The following is a 17,319-nucleotide window of genomic DNA, read 5'->3' as shown; positions in this document are numbered from 1 at the left end:
ATGAGCCAGGTGTGCTCCTGGCAGTATTGGTGGCTCCTGTCTAGGCTCCAGAGGCGGTTTTGGCTGATTCCAGCCTTGTTTTGGTAGCCCTCACCATCGCAGTGTTGCCTGGATATTAAACCAACCTTACAGGTAAGTGGCTGAGCGATAATTGCTGTAATGGGTCCGTGCAGTGCGGAGCTCTACAGCGTTGCTGCCGTCGTGTCGCGTGTGATGCGCCTCCTACAGAGATTGGCTCGGATGTTTCTGGGTTACAGGATTGAATCGAGGGGCCGTTGTTGCTTTTGGCTGGGGTTGGTTGCCATGTAGGTGGGGTACATGTCCTCTTCTGTGCCGGTCTTTGTGCCATGTAACTAGGCTGGCATACAGGCGCCCAGGTTGTATCTGGAAGTTTATGGTTAAAATTACCTTTAAATCTGTGGGCGACTCCCAGTTGTCATCCCACAGGGGAATTAAAGGGGAGGTTTTGGTTTAAGCTGATGGGGTGCGGGGTTGCAGTATGTGGCCAGTCTTATGCCCGTGTTTTTACAAAAAAAGCTTTAGAAATTATTCAAATTAGTCTGAGAGGCTCCGGGCTCCATAGCTGTTTATGAAGCCTGGAGCACCTCAGGTTCATTTGCATAATTTTTTAAGTCTTCTTAAAAAAAAAAAAAGAAACAGGTCAGTCCTGGTGGTCGGATAAGGGAAGGGCAGGACTGAAGGATCTTCTCTGGACGTCTCATGGTGACTGCTCTCGTTTTGCTCGTCGTTTCCGTCATCAGGTGGCAGAATCACATCTCAGTTTGGTGAAGTATCTCGCACTCGCTTCCTTCCTCTCCCTGCCCCCTCATAACCACAAGGTTGAGTCCCTCCCGACCTCCTCTGTGCATGTTCCTCAGCATCTCCTCTGCTCCTCTTCCAGGGTTGTCCTCTCATGGTGGTCTCATGGACGGGTTCTGGCTCCCCTTGCTCCTGTCTCTTCATGGTAGGTTCCCTTTTGCCCCTCTCTCAATTTTTGGGGTGCCGGGGGCTGATGTTCTTGTGTCTTCCAGTGGTGGTGATCTCTTCGGCATACAATGTGGAGATCCTGGATCACAGACGCTTCTCTACACGGGGCAACAGTCTCTTTGGGTATAAAGTGGTGCAGTTTAATTCCAGCCATGGGAAGAGGTGAGATCTGAGTATTGTACGTATTCTCGCTTGTATAACGCTGCCATATGCCAAGGTGACGTACACTCATCACTCACATCACATATAACAACCAGTGGTTGTAGTGATGAGTAATCATTATAGGGTCCAGAGGACAAGATATGACTGCATATACAGGGGTGCACCGGCAGCATCAGGGGTGCAGTCACCTGCTACAAATAGTCTCTTCACACCCAATGTCCACATGGGTGAGATACTCTGCATGGAGGACTCACCTTCTAAAAAACCAAAGGGTTGTATAGCTACTGGAGAGTTTGGGTTCATATGTGTGTATGTATATATAGTATATGGGGTCAGGAGCTACTTACCTGTGTGTATGTATAATATATGGGGGTGTTCAGGAGATGCTTCCCAGCTGTATGTAACTGTAGTATAGTGTGTGTATATACAGTAGTTACATTCTTGTACATACGGGGCAGTATTATACTATTACGACCCTGACATTATAAGTAGAGGAATATAACTACTATAATACTGCCCCCTATGTACAGGAATATAACTACTATAATACTGCCCCCTATGTACAGGAATATAACTACTATAATACTGCCCCCTATGTACAAGAATATAACTACTATAATACTGCCCCCTATGTACAGGAATATAACTACCATAATACTGCCCCCTATGTACAAGAATATAACTACTATAATACTGCCCCCTATGTACAAGAATATAACTACTATAATACTGCCCCCTATGTACAAGAATATAACTACTATAATACTGCCCCCTATGTACAAGAATATAACTACTATAATACTGCCCCCTATGTTCAAGAATATAACTACTATAATACTGCCCCCTATGTACAAGAATATAACTACTATAATACTGCCCCCTATGTACAGGAATATAACTACTATAATACTGCCCCCTATGTACAAGAATATAACTACTATAATACTGCCCTCTATGTACAGGAATATAACTACTATAATACTGCCCCCTGTGTACAGGAATATAACTACTATAATACTGCCCCCTATGTACGGGAATATAACTACTATAATACTGCCCCCTATGTACAGGAATATAACTACTATAATACTGCGCCCTATGTACAGGAATATAACTACTATAATACTGCGCCCTATGTACAAGAATATAACTACTATAATACTGCCCCCTATGTACAAGAATATAACTACTATAATACTGCACCCTATGTACAAGAATATAACTACTATAATACTGCCCCCTATGTACAGGAATATAACTACTATAATACTGCCCCCTATGTACAGGAATATAACTACTATAATACTGCCCCCTATGTACAGGAATATAACTACTATAATACTGCCCCCTATGTACAGGAATATAACTACTATAATACTGCCCCCTATGTACAGGAATATAACTACTATAATACTGCCCCCTATGTACAAGAATATAACTACTATAATACTGTCCCCTATGTACAAGAATATAACTACTATAATACTGCCCCCTATGTACAGGAATATAACTACTATAATACTGCCCCCTATGTACAGGAATATAACTACTATAATACTGCCCCCTATGTACAAGAATATAACTACTATAATACTGCACCCTATGTACAGGAATATAACTACTATAATACTACCCCCTATGTACAAGAATATAACTACTATAATACTGCCCCCTATGTACAGGAATATAACTACTATAATACTGCCTCCTATGTACAAGAATATAACTACTATAATACTGCACCCTATGTACAGGAATATAACTACTATAATACTACCCCCTATGTACAAGAATATAACTACTATAATACTGCCCCCTATGTACAAGAATATAACTACTATAATACTGCCCCCTATGTACAAGAATATAACTACTATAATACTGCCCCCTATGTACAAGAATATAACTACTATAATACTGCCCCCTATGTACAGGAATATAACTACTATAATACTGCCCCCTATGTACAGGAATATAACTACTATAATACTGCCCCCTATGTACAGGAATATAACTACTATAATACTGCCCCCTATGTACAAGAATATAACTACTATAATACTGCCCCCTATGTACAGGGATATAACTACTATAATACTGCCCCCTATGTACAGGAATATAACTACTATAATACTGCCCCCTATGTACAGGAATATAACTACTATAATACTGCCCCCTATGTACAGGAATATAACTACTATAATACTGCCCCCTATGTACAGGAATAGAACTACTATAATACTGCCCCCTATGTACAGGAATAGAACTACTATAATACTGCCCCCTATGTACAGGGATATAACTGCTATAATACTGCCCCCTATGTACAGGAATATAACTACTATAATACTGCCCCCTATGTACAGGAATATAACTACTATAATACTGCCCCCTATGTACAGGAATATAACTACTATAATACTGCCCCCTATGTACAGGAATATAACTACTATAATACTGCCCCCTATGTACAGGAATATAACTACTATAATACTGCCCCCTATGTACAGGAATATAACTACTATAATACTGCCCCCTATGTACAAATTAATTGGTATAAGAAATAGTCTGATCATAAATGGTGACCCCTCATCTCTGATTTCCTCTCCCATAACCACATGAAGTAGATTCCTAAATCTTGGGATCACCGGGCAGTAAGTACACAGTTCTGGCTGATGCACGTTGCACACATCATACTTACACCTGAGGTTCTGGAGATCCCTGGTTCTGACACATTCCCTCTCTGCAGAGTCCTGATTGGGGACCCAGGGGCTAACGTGCTGCAGGCTTGTGAGGTCCTCAGTGCAGAATGCACCAACATCTCCCTGCCAGGTAAGTGGTATGTGAGCTCTCTGGGGGTGAATGGGTGATGTACGAGGGTCTCTGGGGGTGAATGGGTGATGTACGAGGGTCTCTGGGGGTGAATGGGTGATGTATGAGGGTCTCTGGGGGTGGATGGGCGATGTATGAGGGTCTCTGGGGGTGGATGGGCGATGTACGAGGGTCTCTGGGGGTGGATGGGCGATGTACGAGGGTCTCTGGGGGTGGATGGGCGATGTACGAGGGTCTCTGGGGGTGGATGGGCGATGTACGAGGGTCTCTGGGGGTGGATGGGCGATGTACGAGGGTCTCTGGGGGTGGATGGGCGATGTACGAGGGTCTCTGGGGGTGGATGGGCGATGTACGAGGGTCTCTGGGGGTGGATGGGCGATGTACGAGGGTCTCTGGGGGTGGATGGGCGATGTACGAGGGTCTCTGGGGGTGGATGGGCGATGTACGAGGGTCTCTGGGGGTGGATGGGCGATGTACGAGGGTCTCTGGGGGTGGATGGGCGATGTACGAGGGTCTCTGGGGGTGGATGGGCGATGTACGAGGGTCTCTGGGGGTGGATGGGCGATGTACGAGGGTCTCTGGGGGTGGATGGGCGATGTACGAGGGTCTCTGGGGGTGGATGGGCGATGTACGAGGGTCTCTGGGGGTGGATGGGCGATGTACGAGGGTCTCTGGGGGTGGATGGGCGATGTACGAGGGTCTCTGGGAGTGGATGGGCGATGTACGAGGGTCTCTGGGGGTGGGTGGGCGATGCACGAGGGTCTCTGGTGGTGGATGGGCGATGCACGAGGGTCTCTGGGGGTGGATGGGCGATGCACGAGGGTCTCTGGGGGTGGATGGGCGATGCACGAGGGTCTCTGGGGGTGGATGGGCGATGTACGAGGGTCTCTGGGGGTGGGTGGGCGATGCACGAGGGTCTCTGGGGGTGGGTGGGCGATGCACGAGGGTCTCTGGGGGTGGGTGGGCGATGCACGAGGGTCTCTGGGGGTGGATGGGCGATGCACGAGGGTCTCTGGGGGTGGATGGGCGATGCACGAGGGTCTCTGGGGGTGGATGGGCGATGCACGAGGTTCTCTGGGGGTGGATGGGCGATGCACGAGGTTCTCTGGGGGTGGATGGGCGATGCACGAGGTTCTCTGGGGGTGGATGGGCGATGCACGAGGGTCTCTGGGGGTGGATGGGCGATGCACGCGGGTCTCTGGGGGTGGATGGGCGATGCACGAGGTTCTCTGGGGGTGGATGGGCGATGCACGCGGGTCTCTGGGGGTGGATGGGCGATGCACGAGGTTCTCTGGGGGTGGATGGGCGATGCACGAGGTTCTCTGGGGATGGATGGGCGATGTACGAGGGTCTCTGTGGGTGGATGGGCGATGTACGAGGGTCTCTGGGGGTGGATGGGCGATGCACGAGGGTCTCTGGGGGTGGATGGGCGATGCACGAGGGTCTCTGGGGGTGGTTGGGCGATGCACGAGGGTCTCTGGGGGTGGGTGGGTGGGAGATGCACGAGGGTCTCTGGGGGTGGGTGGGTGGGCGATGCACGAGGGTCTCTGGGGGTGGGTGGGCGATGCACGAGGGTCTCTGGGGGTGGGTGGGCGATGTACGAGGGTCTCTGGGGGTGGAGGGTCTCTGGTTGTACAACCCATCACATTGTCACCTCTTTCTAACCTTGTCAGATCAGAACACCACCTCGCACCTTGGCCTGACGCTAGAAGTGGATCCTCTCTCCAGTCGCTGTCTCGTATGTGTTGCGTCCTGCCTTGAGGGACTTTTCTGGTCGGGGATCTTATGATGGGAGCTGCTTGGTCATCGTAGTTTCCTACCTGTGGATATTTCTGGATCTGCTCCTCAGGCACATAAGATTTAAAGGAGATGTGACCCAAGCCATCAATTGCCTAAATCTTTTCCTCCTCTAGAAGAACACAATGCTGAAGGCTTCTTTAAGGAGAAGTCGTTTTAGAATGTAGGAAGATCTCTCCCCACTATTGGGGCCACAATGCAGAAGACCAGACGCATGATATCCACATGGAGGAGTTGTCAGAAGTAGACCACCACCACTGTCCACGAGATCATAGTGCAGGAGACCACACACACAATATCTACATGGGGGTTCAAGGAGGAGATCACAGTGCAGGAGACAACCATCAGAGAGAGGCCACACATGATATCTAGATGGGGGTTCAAGGAGGAGATCACAGTGCAGGAGACAACCATCAGAGAGAGGCCACACATGATATCTACATGGGAGTTCAAGGAGGAGACCATAAGAGCAGATGACGCGGGTCACAGATGATGGGGCTGCAGACGGGATACTTCATACCTGGCTGCTCTAACGTTCACATCATGTAGAAGCTCAGGATGTAATGGCAGAGATTACCGTCTCCTCCACCGTGTCCTGTGTGACTAAGGAGCAGATCTAAGGCCTCCAAGCGCATCTATCTACCTTCCATGTGCTGCATGTATATTAATGCTCTCGTATCTTGGTGTCTGTTTCCTTCCAGGTATGCGGAACTGAGAGACCTCATAACTGTGGCAACACCGAGTACACAAATGGGGCCTGCTACACCGTGCACCCCAACCTCACCGCCTCTGAGAAGAGTCTGCCCGGCTATCATGGTGGGTAGCACATGTTCTGATACCGGTGACCTCCATTACATGTGTGGTACGCTACATCTGGATATCCATTGGTGGTGTGGGTGGCCTTCCAGGACCAGGTGCTGGTTATCTGCATGGTGATGGCTAGTGGATTATGACACTCTACAGAAGAGCAGTGATAGGCAGGCAGTGGCTGTGGTACTAGTGGCCCAGACGTGTTAAGCAGTGGAGTGGGTGTAATCTCCATCTCACCCTTCTCTTTATTGTGTGGAGGGCTTCGGCCATGTTGGGAGCTCTCCTCCTCCTAGGTATAGTTCTGTGGTCATCATCATTGTTTCTTTGATGTTCCTCCAGAGTGCCAGAAGGTTGAGGTAGACCTTTGTTTCCTGTTTGATAACTCTGACAGTGTTGGGCCTACCGAGTTTCAAACCGTTAAGAACTTCTTAATCAAGACCATCCAAAACCTGAAGAACAGCACTCTGAACGTAAGAGACGAGGATCTCCATAGAGTACACCACTAGGTGCCCCACTGTCTCTGTACCCTTCCCATGGTCTTCATACTACTTCCCCCATAAAGTCCTCTGGTTGTTTTGCCCAATTACTCACAATAACTGCTCCCTTTTCTTTTGCATAGTTTGCTGTGGTCCAGTTTTCGAGCCAATTCAGGACCGTTTTCAATTTTGAGGCTTATAAACGCGGAGAAGCTGAAAAACTAATTCTGAACATGACGCAAATAAGCGGAACAACAAAAACCTACCAGGCCATCAATTTCACATTGTAAGTGCTCCATGAAAGCCTCAAGATTGTAGGATTGGGACGTAATCTCATGTATGCCAGATGTACCTCGTCCCACTCCTGGCTCACCATGGAGGCAGCACTGGTGTCCTTGAGACAGGCGAGACCTAGTTCAGGCTGGAGGCGGCTCATCTACCCAAGTCTGTAGAGACGCGGCTCTTCCCTTCAGTTATCTGGTGTCCTGCTGATGATGGCCGTGAAAGCTGCAGGACTACTCATGGCTCCATGTCCTTGGTGTCCATTTATGTGTGGGCTCGATATCTAAGTATATTGTGTCGTGGTGCTGATGTCCGACCTCTAATGTGACTTGTATTCCTACAGGAACAATATTTTCACACCAAATGCTGGAATCCGAGAGCAGGCCAAGAAGATACTACTCATTCTGACAGATGGGGAAGCCATCGATGACAACCGTGGAGTAACTGAAGCTGCAGACAAACAAAATGTCACCCGTTATATCCTTGGGGTAATCGGCTTGGTTGAAGTCACAGGGCTATCTTCTGTCCTCCATAGATATCCATGGCACCATCACTGGGCTGTCTTCTGTCCTCCATAGATATCCATGGCACCATCACAGGGCTATCTTCTGTCCTTCACTAGATATCCATGGCACCATCACAGGGCTATCTTCTGTCCTCTACTAGATATCCATGGCACCATCACAGGGCTATCTTCTGTCTTTCACTAGATATCCATGGCACCATCACTGGGCTATCTTCTGTCCTCCACTAGATATCCATGGCACCATCACTGGGCTATCTTCTGTCCTCCACTAGATATCCATGGCACCATCACTGGGCTGTCTTCTGTCCTCCATAGATATCCATGGTACCATCACAGGGCTATCTTCTGTCCTCCACTAGATATCCATGGCACCATCACTGGGCCATCTTCTGTCCTCCACTAGATATCCATGGTACCATCACAGGGCCATCTTCTGTCCTCCATAGATATCCATGGCACCATCACAGGGTTATCTCCTTTCCTTCACTAGATATCCATGGCACCATCACAGGGCTATCTTCTGTCCTCCACTAGATATCCATGGCACCATCACTGGGCTATCTTCTGTCCTACATTAGATATCCATGGCACCATCACAGGGCTATCTTCTGTCCTCCACTAGATATCCATGGCACCATCACAGGGCTATCTTCTGTCCTCCACTAGATATCCATGGCACCATCACTGGGCTATCTTCTGTCCTCCACTAGATATCCATGGCACCATCACTGGGCTATCTTCTGTCCTCCACTAGATATCCATGGCACCATCACAGGGCTATCTTCTGTCCTCCATAGATATCCATGGCACCATCACTGGGCTATCTTCTGTCCTCCACTAGATATCCATGGCACCATCACAGGCCTATCTTCTGTCCTTCACTAGATATCCATGGCACCATCACAGGGCTATCTTCTGTCCTCCATAGATATCCATGGCACCATCACTGGGCTATCTTCTGTCTTTCACTAGATATCCATGGCACCATCACTGGGCTATCTTCTGTCCTCCACTAGATATCCATGGCACCATCACTGGGCTATCTTCTGTCCTCCACTAGATATCCATGGCACCATCACTGGGCTGTCTTCTGTCCTCCATAGATATCCATGGTACCATCACAGGGCTATCTTCTGTCCTCCACTAGATATCCATGGCACCATCACTGGGCCATCTTCTGTCCTCCACTAGATATCCATGGTACCATCACAGGGCCATCTTCTGTCCTCCATAGATATCCATGGCACCATCACAGGGTTATCTCCTTTCCTTCACTAGATATCCATGGCACCATCACAGGGCTATCTTCTGTCCTCCACTAGATATCCATGGCACCATCACTGGGCTATCTTCTGTCCTACATTAGATATCCATGGCACCATCACAGGGCTATCTTCTGTCCTCCACTAGATATCCATGGCACCATCACAGGGCTATCTTCTGTCCTCCACTAGATATCCATGGCACCATCACTGGGCTATCTTCTGTCCTCCACTAGATATCCATGGCACCATCACTGGGCTATCTTCTGTCCTCCACTAGATATCCATGGCACCATCACAGGGCTATCTTCTGTCCTCCATAGATATCCATGGCACCATCACTGGGCTATCTTCTGTCCTCCACTAGATATCCATGGCACCATCACAGGCCTATCTTCTGTCCTTCACTAGATATCCATGGCACCATCACAGGGCTATCTTCTGTCCTCCATAGATATCCATGGCACCATCACTGGGCTATCTTCTGTCCTTCACTAGATATCCATGGCACCATCACAGGGTTATCTCCTTTCCTTCACTAGATATCCATGGCACCATCACAGGGCTATCTTCTGTCCTCCACTAGATATCCATGGCACCATCACTGGGCTATCTTCTGTCCTACATTAGATATCCATGGCACCATCACAGGGCTATCTTCTGTCCTCCACTAGATATCCATGGCACCATCACAGGGCTATCTTCTGTCCTCCACTAGATATCCATGGCACCATCACAGGGCTATCTTCTGTCCTCCATAGATATCCATGGCACCATCACTGGGCTATCTTCTGTCCTCCACTAGATATCCATGGCACCATCACTGGGCTATCTTCTGTCCTCCACTAGATATCCATGGCACCATCACAGGCCTATCTTCTGTCCTTCACTAGATATCCATGGCACCATCACAGGGCTATCTTCTGTCCTCCATAGATATCCATGGCACCATCACTGGTCTATCTTCTGTCCTCTACCAGATATCCATGGCACCATCACAGGACTATCTTCTGTCCTCTACCAGATATCCATGGCACCATCACAGGACTATCTTCTGTCCTCCACTAGATATTAATCTCATTCTCCCCCAAATAGGTTGGAAAAAACTTTAGATATGAATATATAACCACAATGGCTTCTAATCCAGCGATCAACCACTCGCGGGTCCTGACAAATTACTCCGAACTAGGAGGGTTCTTCACAGAACTTCAAACCAAGATCTTGGCCATTGAAGGTGAGTTTCACGACTTGTCACTGTGTACATACATGACATTACTTATCCTGTATTATACCCCAGAGCTGCACTCACTATTCTGCTGCTGGTGCAGTCACTGTGTACATACATGACATTACTTATCCGGTACTGATCCTGAGTTACATCCTGTATTATACCCCAGAGCTGCACTCACTATTCTGCTGCTGGTGCAGTCACTGTGTACATACATGACATTACTTATCCTGTACTGATCCTTAGTTACATCCTGTATTACACTCCAGAGCTGCACTCACTATTCTGCTGCTGGTGCAGTCACTGTGTACATACATGACATTACTTATCCCCTACTGATCCTGAGTTACATCCTGTATTATACCCCAGAGCTGCACTCACTATTCTGCTGCTGGTGCAGTCACTGTGTACATACATGACATTACTTATCCTGTACTGATACTGAGTTACATCCTGTATTATACCCCAGAGCTGCACTCACTATTCTGCTGCTGGTGCAGTCACTGTGTACATACATGACATTACTTATCCTGTACTGATCCTGAGTTACATCCTGTATTATACCCCAGAGCTGCACTCACTATTCTGCTGCTGGTGCAGTCACTGTGTACATACATGACATTACTTATCCTGTACTGATACTGAGTTACATCCTGTATTATACCCCAGAGCTGCACTCACTATTCTGCTGCTGGTGCAGTCACTGTGTACATACATGACATTACTTATCCTGTACTGATCCTGAGTTACATCCTGTATTATACCCCAGAGCTGCACTCACTATACTGCTGCTGGTGCAGTCGCTATGTACATACATGACATTACTTATCCTGTACTGATCCTGAGATACATCCTGTATTATACTCCAGAGCTGCACTCACTATTCTGCTGCTGGTGCAGTCACTGTGTACATACATGACATTACTGATCCTGTACTGATCCTGAGTTACATCCTGTATTGTACTCCACAGCTGCACTCACTATTCTGCTGCTGGTGCAGTCACTGTGTACATACATGACATTACTTATCCTGTACTGATCCTGAGTTACATCCTGTATTATACCCCAGAGCTGCACTCACTATTCTGCTGCTGGTGCAGTCACTGTGTACATACATGACATTACTTATCCTGTACTGATCCTGAGTTACATCCTGTATTATACCCCAGAGCTGCACTCACTATTCTGCTGCTGGTGCAGTCACTGTGCACATACATGACATTACTTATCCTGTACTGATCCTGAGTTACATCCTGTATTATCCTCCAGAGCTGCACTCACTATTCTGCTGCTGGTGCAGTCACTGTGTACATACATGACATTACTTATCCTGTACTGATCCTGAGTTACATCCTGTATTATACTCCACAGCAGCACTCACTATTCTGCTGATGGGGCAGTCACTGTGTACATATATGACATTACTTATCCTGTACTGATCCTGAGTTACATCCTGTATTATCCTCCAGAGCTGCACTCACTGTTCTGCTGCTGGTGTAGTCACTCTGTACATACATGACATTACATATCCTGTACTGATCCTGAGTTACATCCTGTATTATACTCCAGAGCTGCACTCACTATTCTGCTGCTGATGCAGTCACTGTGTACATACATGACATTACTTATCCTGTACTGATCCTGAGTTACATCCTGTATTATACTCCAGAGCTGCACTCACTATTCTGCTGCTGGTGCAGTCACTGTGTACATACATGACATTACTTATCCTGTACTGATCCTGAGTTACATCCTGTATTATACTCCAGAGCTGCACTCACTATTCTGCTGCTGGTGCAGTCACTGTGTACATACATGACATTACTTATCCTGTACTGATCCTGAGTTACATCCTGTATTATACCCCAGAGCTGCACTCACTATTCTGCTGCTGGTGCAGTCACTGTGTACATACATGACATTACTTATCCTGTACTGATCCTGAGTTACATCCTGTATTATACTCCAGAGCTGCACTCACTATCCTGCTGCTGGTGCAGTCACTGTGTACATACATGACATTACTTATCCTGTACTGATCCTGAGTTACATCCTGTATTATACTCCAGAGCTGCACTCACTATTCTGCTGCTGGTGCAGTCACTGTGTACATACATGACATTACTTATCCTGTACTGATCCTGAGTTACATCCTGTAAATCTTTTATTTTATATAAAAATGAAAAACATAACAACAATAAACATAAATGAAGCCATAACTTCTGGCAAAATAATTACAACAAATATAATCAAAAATAAACTTACAAAACCTCCTGGCCCAGCCACACACACTCACCACACACTCAGCATGAGAACAACCAAAACCCTCACACAGTCCCACCACCTAATTTTTTTTTTTTTTAATAATGTTTTTTTTTTTTTTTTCCATAAATAACTAAAGAATACACAGCAAAAAAAAGACATAAAACAGGAAATAAAAACATTAAATATAACTAACTAAATCCCACGCCCATCACTCTCCCACCCAGACACTGGTCTAACGTCCAAAGTTTGCGCTATATAGTCCAGACCAGTGCCCAGGATCGTATAGTCCAAATCCCGTCCACCCCCCTCCCAACCTAACACCCTAACACCAACACCCCAAAACCAACCAACCTATATACACAAGAACTATAACTACATAAATACACACTGTACACAAGATACAAACACATTAAACAAATCAACATAACAAAACCAAACCACATAAAGCCCAGGTTCGGCGCCTGCAAGCCCCACATCACTACACGCTCAGATACAAAACAAAAATCTACAGTGTCAGCATCAGCCCAACACCAGGAGAGGAGATGACAGACTAAGGGACACTAAAGGAGAACCCCCTCCAAAGGAGAGAGGCCCTCCCCGTGCCCCGCCTCTCATACTCCAGAGAGCGCACCTTCACCAGGTCACCCAGAATGTTCCTAACCACCTCATCCACCGGGAGGATTTTACGCTGCGTCGATACTAAGCACCGTGCGTTCCACGTGTGGTACCTGACCACTAGGCTAACTAGGAATAACATGCAGCGGTCCCGGCCACCCAGGCCTCTGAATGCTCCATAGGCCCACTCCGCATAGGAGAGACCGGCCAACCCGGGCCAATGGATGGAAGCGCCCACCCGGTTGTACACCTCTGTGTTAAAGGGGCACTGAAGCAGGAAGTGGTCCATGCTCTCCAGCAGGCCACCGCACTCCTCCCGGGGACAACCCCTTTCCTCAGAGCTCCTACACTTCAGATTGTCCCTCACACACAGCTTTCCATGGAAGCAGCACCAAGTCACGTCCCAAAACTTCAAGGGGATCCGGATAGAATTCAAAAGACCTAAACCCACCCCAAGATCCCGACTTGGGCAATCCCTGAGGGCCAGAGGCTTCTGGAAACGGGCAAACAGAACCCTCTTGTCAAGGATTTTCCTCGACATGGTCCTGATCTCCCACATTCCCAGACCCCACCGGCGAATCACCTTCAGAACCGGGGTAGCGTAAGCCGGAAGATGCCCATGCGGTGTACGAAGATCCTTCACTCGCCCTCCTGTCTCCCATTCCTGGAAGAAAGGCCGAAACCATCCCCTACAGGAGTATACCCACGGAGGAGCCCTCTCTTTCCAGAGGTTTGCTACATTGATCTTAAGAAAGGTATTCACTAGGAACACCACAGGGTTGACCATACACAACCCTCCTTGCCTCCTCGTGCGGTAAGTAACCTCCCTCTTGATTAGGTTCAGCCTATTCCCCCATAACAGCTGGAAGAACAGACTGTAGACCCGAGTCCAGAGGGGTTCTGGCAACATGCACACACTGCCCAGATATATCAGCAATGGGAGCAGGTAGGTTTTAATCAGGTTAACCCTTTCTCTGAGGGTCAAAGACCAACCCTTCCACTGGTCCACCCTCTGAGCGGCGATCTTAAGCCTGCCGTCCCAGTTTTGCATGGGGTAATCCCCCTGGCCAAATTCGATGCCGAGAACTTTGGCAGAGTCTTGGGGCCCTGGAAGAGTGTCCGGGAGATCAAAGCCTGGACCTCCCTCTCCCAACCAGAGACTCTCACACTTATCCCGGTTGATCTTGGACCCAGAAGCCTCTGAGTAGCGGTCAACCTCTGACATCACCCATTGCGCCTCCCCTCTCGAGGACACAAAAACAGTGACATCATCGGCGTACGCTACCACCCTTAGAGTGGCTTCCGGTGCTGCCCGGTCCATCCCGACTCCCACTAACGGCCCACGATCAACCCTCCTAAGGAATGGGTCAATCGCGAACACGTATAAAAGTGGGCTCAGAGGACAACCCTGGCGAACACCAGACCCGACCTCAAAAGAGCGGCCAATCCAACCGTTCACAAGCGGGAAACTCTCTGCCCCTGCGTACAAAACCTTTAGCCAATTGACAAACTCCCCCGGCAGGCCATACCTCAGAAGGACAGACCAGAGGTACTCGTGGTCAACCCGATCAAACGCTTTTGCCTGATCCAAGGACAGCAAGTACCCCTTCCAGTTACCAGCCCTGCCCTGCTCCACTGCCTCCCGGACACAAAGCACAGCACTAAATGTACTGCGGCCTGGAACAGAGCAGTGCTGGGTCCCCGAAAGGAGCCGGGGCGCAAACTGCACCAGCCGATTAAACAGCACCTTTGCCAAAACCTTTCTGTCCGTATTGAGAAGCGCTATGGGACGCCAGTTCTCAATACGAGATCGGTCCTTACCCTTTGACAGGATGATCAGGGCTGACCTCCTCATTGACTTCGGCAGAGCGCCCGAGGAAAGACACTCATTGAATACCTCAGTCAAGAGGGGAACCAAGGCGTCCTTAAAGGTCTTATAAAACTCCGATGTTAAGCCATCCGGACCTGGCGATTTCTTGAGGGCGAGCCCTTCAATCGCCCGGCTGACTTCCTCTTCCCTGATCATCTCTGTCAAAACATCAAGAGAGGGGTCTACTCCTGGCTCAGGGACAGTTTCAGCCAGGAAAGCCGACATCACCTCCCGATCTAGATCCTTCCTGCCCAAGAGGTGCGAGTAGAAGGATCTGACGACCTCCAGAATCCCTGATCTGGACCTTTTCAGGGATCCCGTACTGTCAACCAGTCCTGTGACAACTTTACCATTCACTGACATCTTGCAGTTTCTGTAAGGGTCGGGCGAGCGGTATTTCCCGTAATCCCTCTCAAAAACCAAAGATGCGTGTCTATCGTACTGACACCTCTTCAGCAAGGATTTCACTCTGGAGATGTCCTCACGACTACCTCCAGTCGAGACGAGGTGCTCGAGTTTCCTCCTCAGGCCCTGATACAGGCGGTACCTGTCCAGGCTCCTGAGGCTCGAGAGCTGGCGGAAGAATGTCGCCACCCTTTTCTTGAGCATCTCCCACCACTCTGACTTACTGCTACAAAGGCCCAGCAATGGTACCTGGCTCTGAAGAAAGTCCTCAAAGGATTGTCTTACCTCTGCTTCTTCCAGGAGAGACGAATTGAGCTTCCAGTAGCCTCTTCCCATCCGGGGGGTCTCTGTAACATTCAGAGAAAACAAAATTAGACAGTGGTCGGAGAACTCCACCTCAACAACGGACACTGCTGAAGAAATGGCTTCCTCCTTTAAATAAAACCTGTCTATTCTAGACCTACAGCTACCCCTATAATAGGTGAACCCCGCGTGGCCTGGGGTGTGCCGGATGTGGACATCCACCAGGCGAGCCTCACTGGCTATGCTATTAAGAGCGACGCTATCATAAGTCAGCTTGTCTCTGGAACCTCCCCTATCCTGGGACCTCGTGACAGCATTGAAGTCCCCTCCAAAGACCACCTGCCGACTTGTAAAAAGGTAGGGCTTGATCCTCATAAAGAGACACTTCCTGTCCCACTTGGACTGGGGACCATAGATGTTAATAAGACGAAGTTCTTGTCCCTTCATGAGGACATCCAGGATCAGGCACCTCCCCATTTCTAACTCAATAACTCGTCTGCATTCTACCGGCGCGGTAAAAAGGACCGCCACTCCGCTATACGGCTCGGCCGCAAGAGACCAATAGGAAGGCCCGTGTCTCCATTCCCTCTTAGCTTTAAACACGGCCGCCAAATCTGGCAGCCTGGTCTCCTGCAAAAATAAAATGTCGGCTTCAACACGGCCGAGAAAATCAAAGGCCGCAAATCTAGCCGCATCAGACTTAATGCTGGCGACATTAATGGACGCCAGCGTCAACGGAGTGGGTGCCGCCATCATGAGTGATTGAGTTAGACGGCTTTTTTCTTACTACCTCCCTTCCCTCTACTGTCCTCTGAGGATGATCCCTTTTCCCTTTTCCCTTCAGAATTGGGGCAACTTCTTTTTAACGAAATCGAGGTGTCCATGTTATTACTGGCCCCCAAGGACCCACCCGGACCACCCTCTCCTTCGTCCTTGTCTCCTGGCTCTGAGTCAGTCTCCCACTCTGAGGACCCAGCATCCCCAGAGGATAGAGACTCGGCGCCCCCTGCAGGCTGCTCCGCCGCCACCTCCAGAACCCCACCCTCAGCCTCTCCTTCCGAGGAGGCGATCTCATCGAGGGTGAGGAACTGGTTGGAAAGCTCAACCAGAGGGCAGGAAGTTTTCCCTTCCTTAGGTACCTTAGATACGCCGCGTTTTTTCTTTTTCTGCTTGCGCTTATTTTCTAGCCAAATCCTGTTATCCTCATCCATACTCTCATAATGGGAGGACGTGGAGGACATGGCACCTGTCTCGCGCTCCATCCTCCTGACCTCCTCATCCAACTCATCATCCCTCAGGGCCTCAGTAGCATGACCAGCCTCTGAGGAAGGACCAAGGGTCACCCCAGCAACCTGAGGCTTCCCCAGTTCTCTCCCTTTTTGTCTGGCTTCAAGCCGCCTCAACTGAGAAGGCGACTTCTTCTTGCTTTTCTTCACAGGCCCCTCAGCTCCTCCACCTCTGCTGGTACCTTCCCCAGCAGAAGCAACCTCATGGCTCTC

The 17,319-nt window shown here is 48.7% G+C and overlaps 1 protein-coding gene across 1 annotated transcript in view; it reads left to right on the top strand.

The window, feature by feature from the left end:
• The first annotated feature begins 753 nt into the window (after positions 1-753).
• The window catches only part of LOC140109499 (integrin alpha-L-like), a 31,760-nt gene continuing 15,194 nt past the window's right edge, over positions 754-17,319 (top strand). Inside the window, exons 1-9 of the mRNA XM_072132023.1 lie at positions 754-964; positions 1,032-1,149; positions 3,899-3,981; positions 5,655-5,719; positions 6,480-6,594; positions 6,928-7,058; positions 7,208-7,350; positions 7,690-7,834; positions 10,230-10,368. Of these exons, the coding sequence (XP_071988124.1) occupies positions 868-964; positions 1,032-1,149; positions 3,899-3,981; positions 5,655-5,719; positions 6,480-6,594; positions 6,928-7,058; positions 7,208-7,350; positions 7,690-7,834; positions 10,230-10,368 (1,036 nt within the window). The 5' untranslated portion in view covers positions 754-867. The remainder of the gene's footprint in view (positions 965-1,031; positions 1,150-3,898; positions 3,982-5,654; positions 5,720-6,479; positions 6,595-6,927; positions 7,059-7,207; positions 7,351-7,689; positions 7,835-10,229; positions 10,369-17,319) is intronic.

Source organism: Engystomops pustulosus, unplaced genomic scaffold (assembly GCF_040894005.1).
Source record: "Engystomops pustulosus unplaced genomic scaffold, aEngPut4.maternal MAT_SCAFFOLD_208, whole genome shotgun sequence".
In the NCBI taxonomy this organism is placed as follows: Eukaryota; Metazoa; Chordata; class Amphibia; order Anura; family Leptodactylidae; genus Engystomops; species Engystomops pustulosus.
Note: the sequence above shows the minus strand (reverse complement) of the source record. Positions and strands in the feature narration are given on the sequence as shown.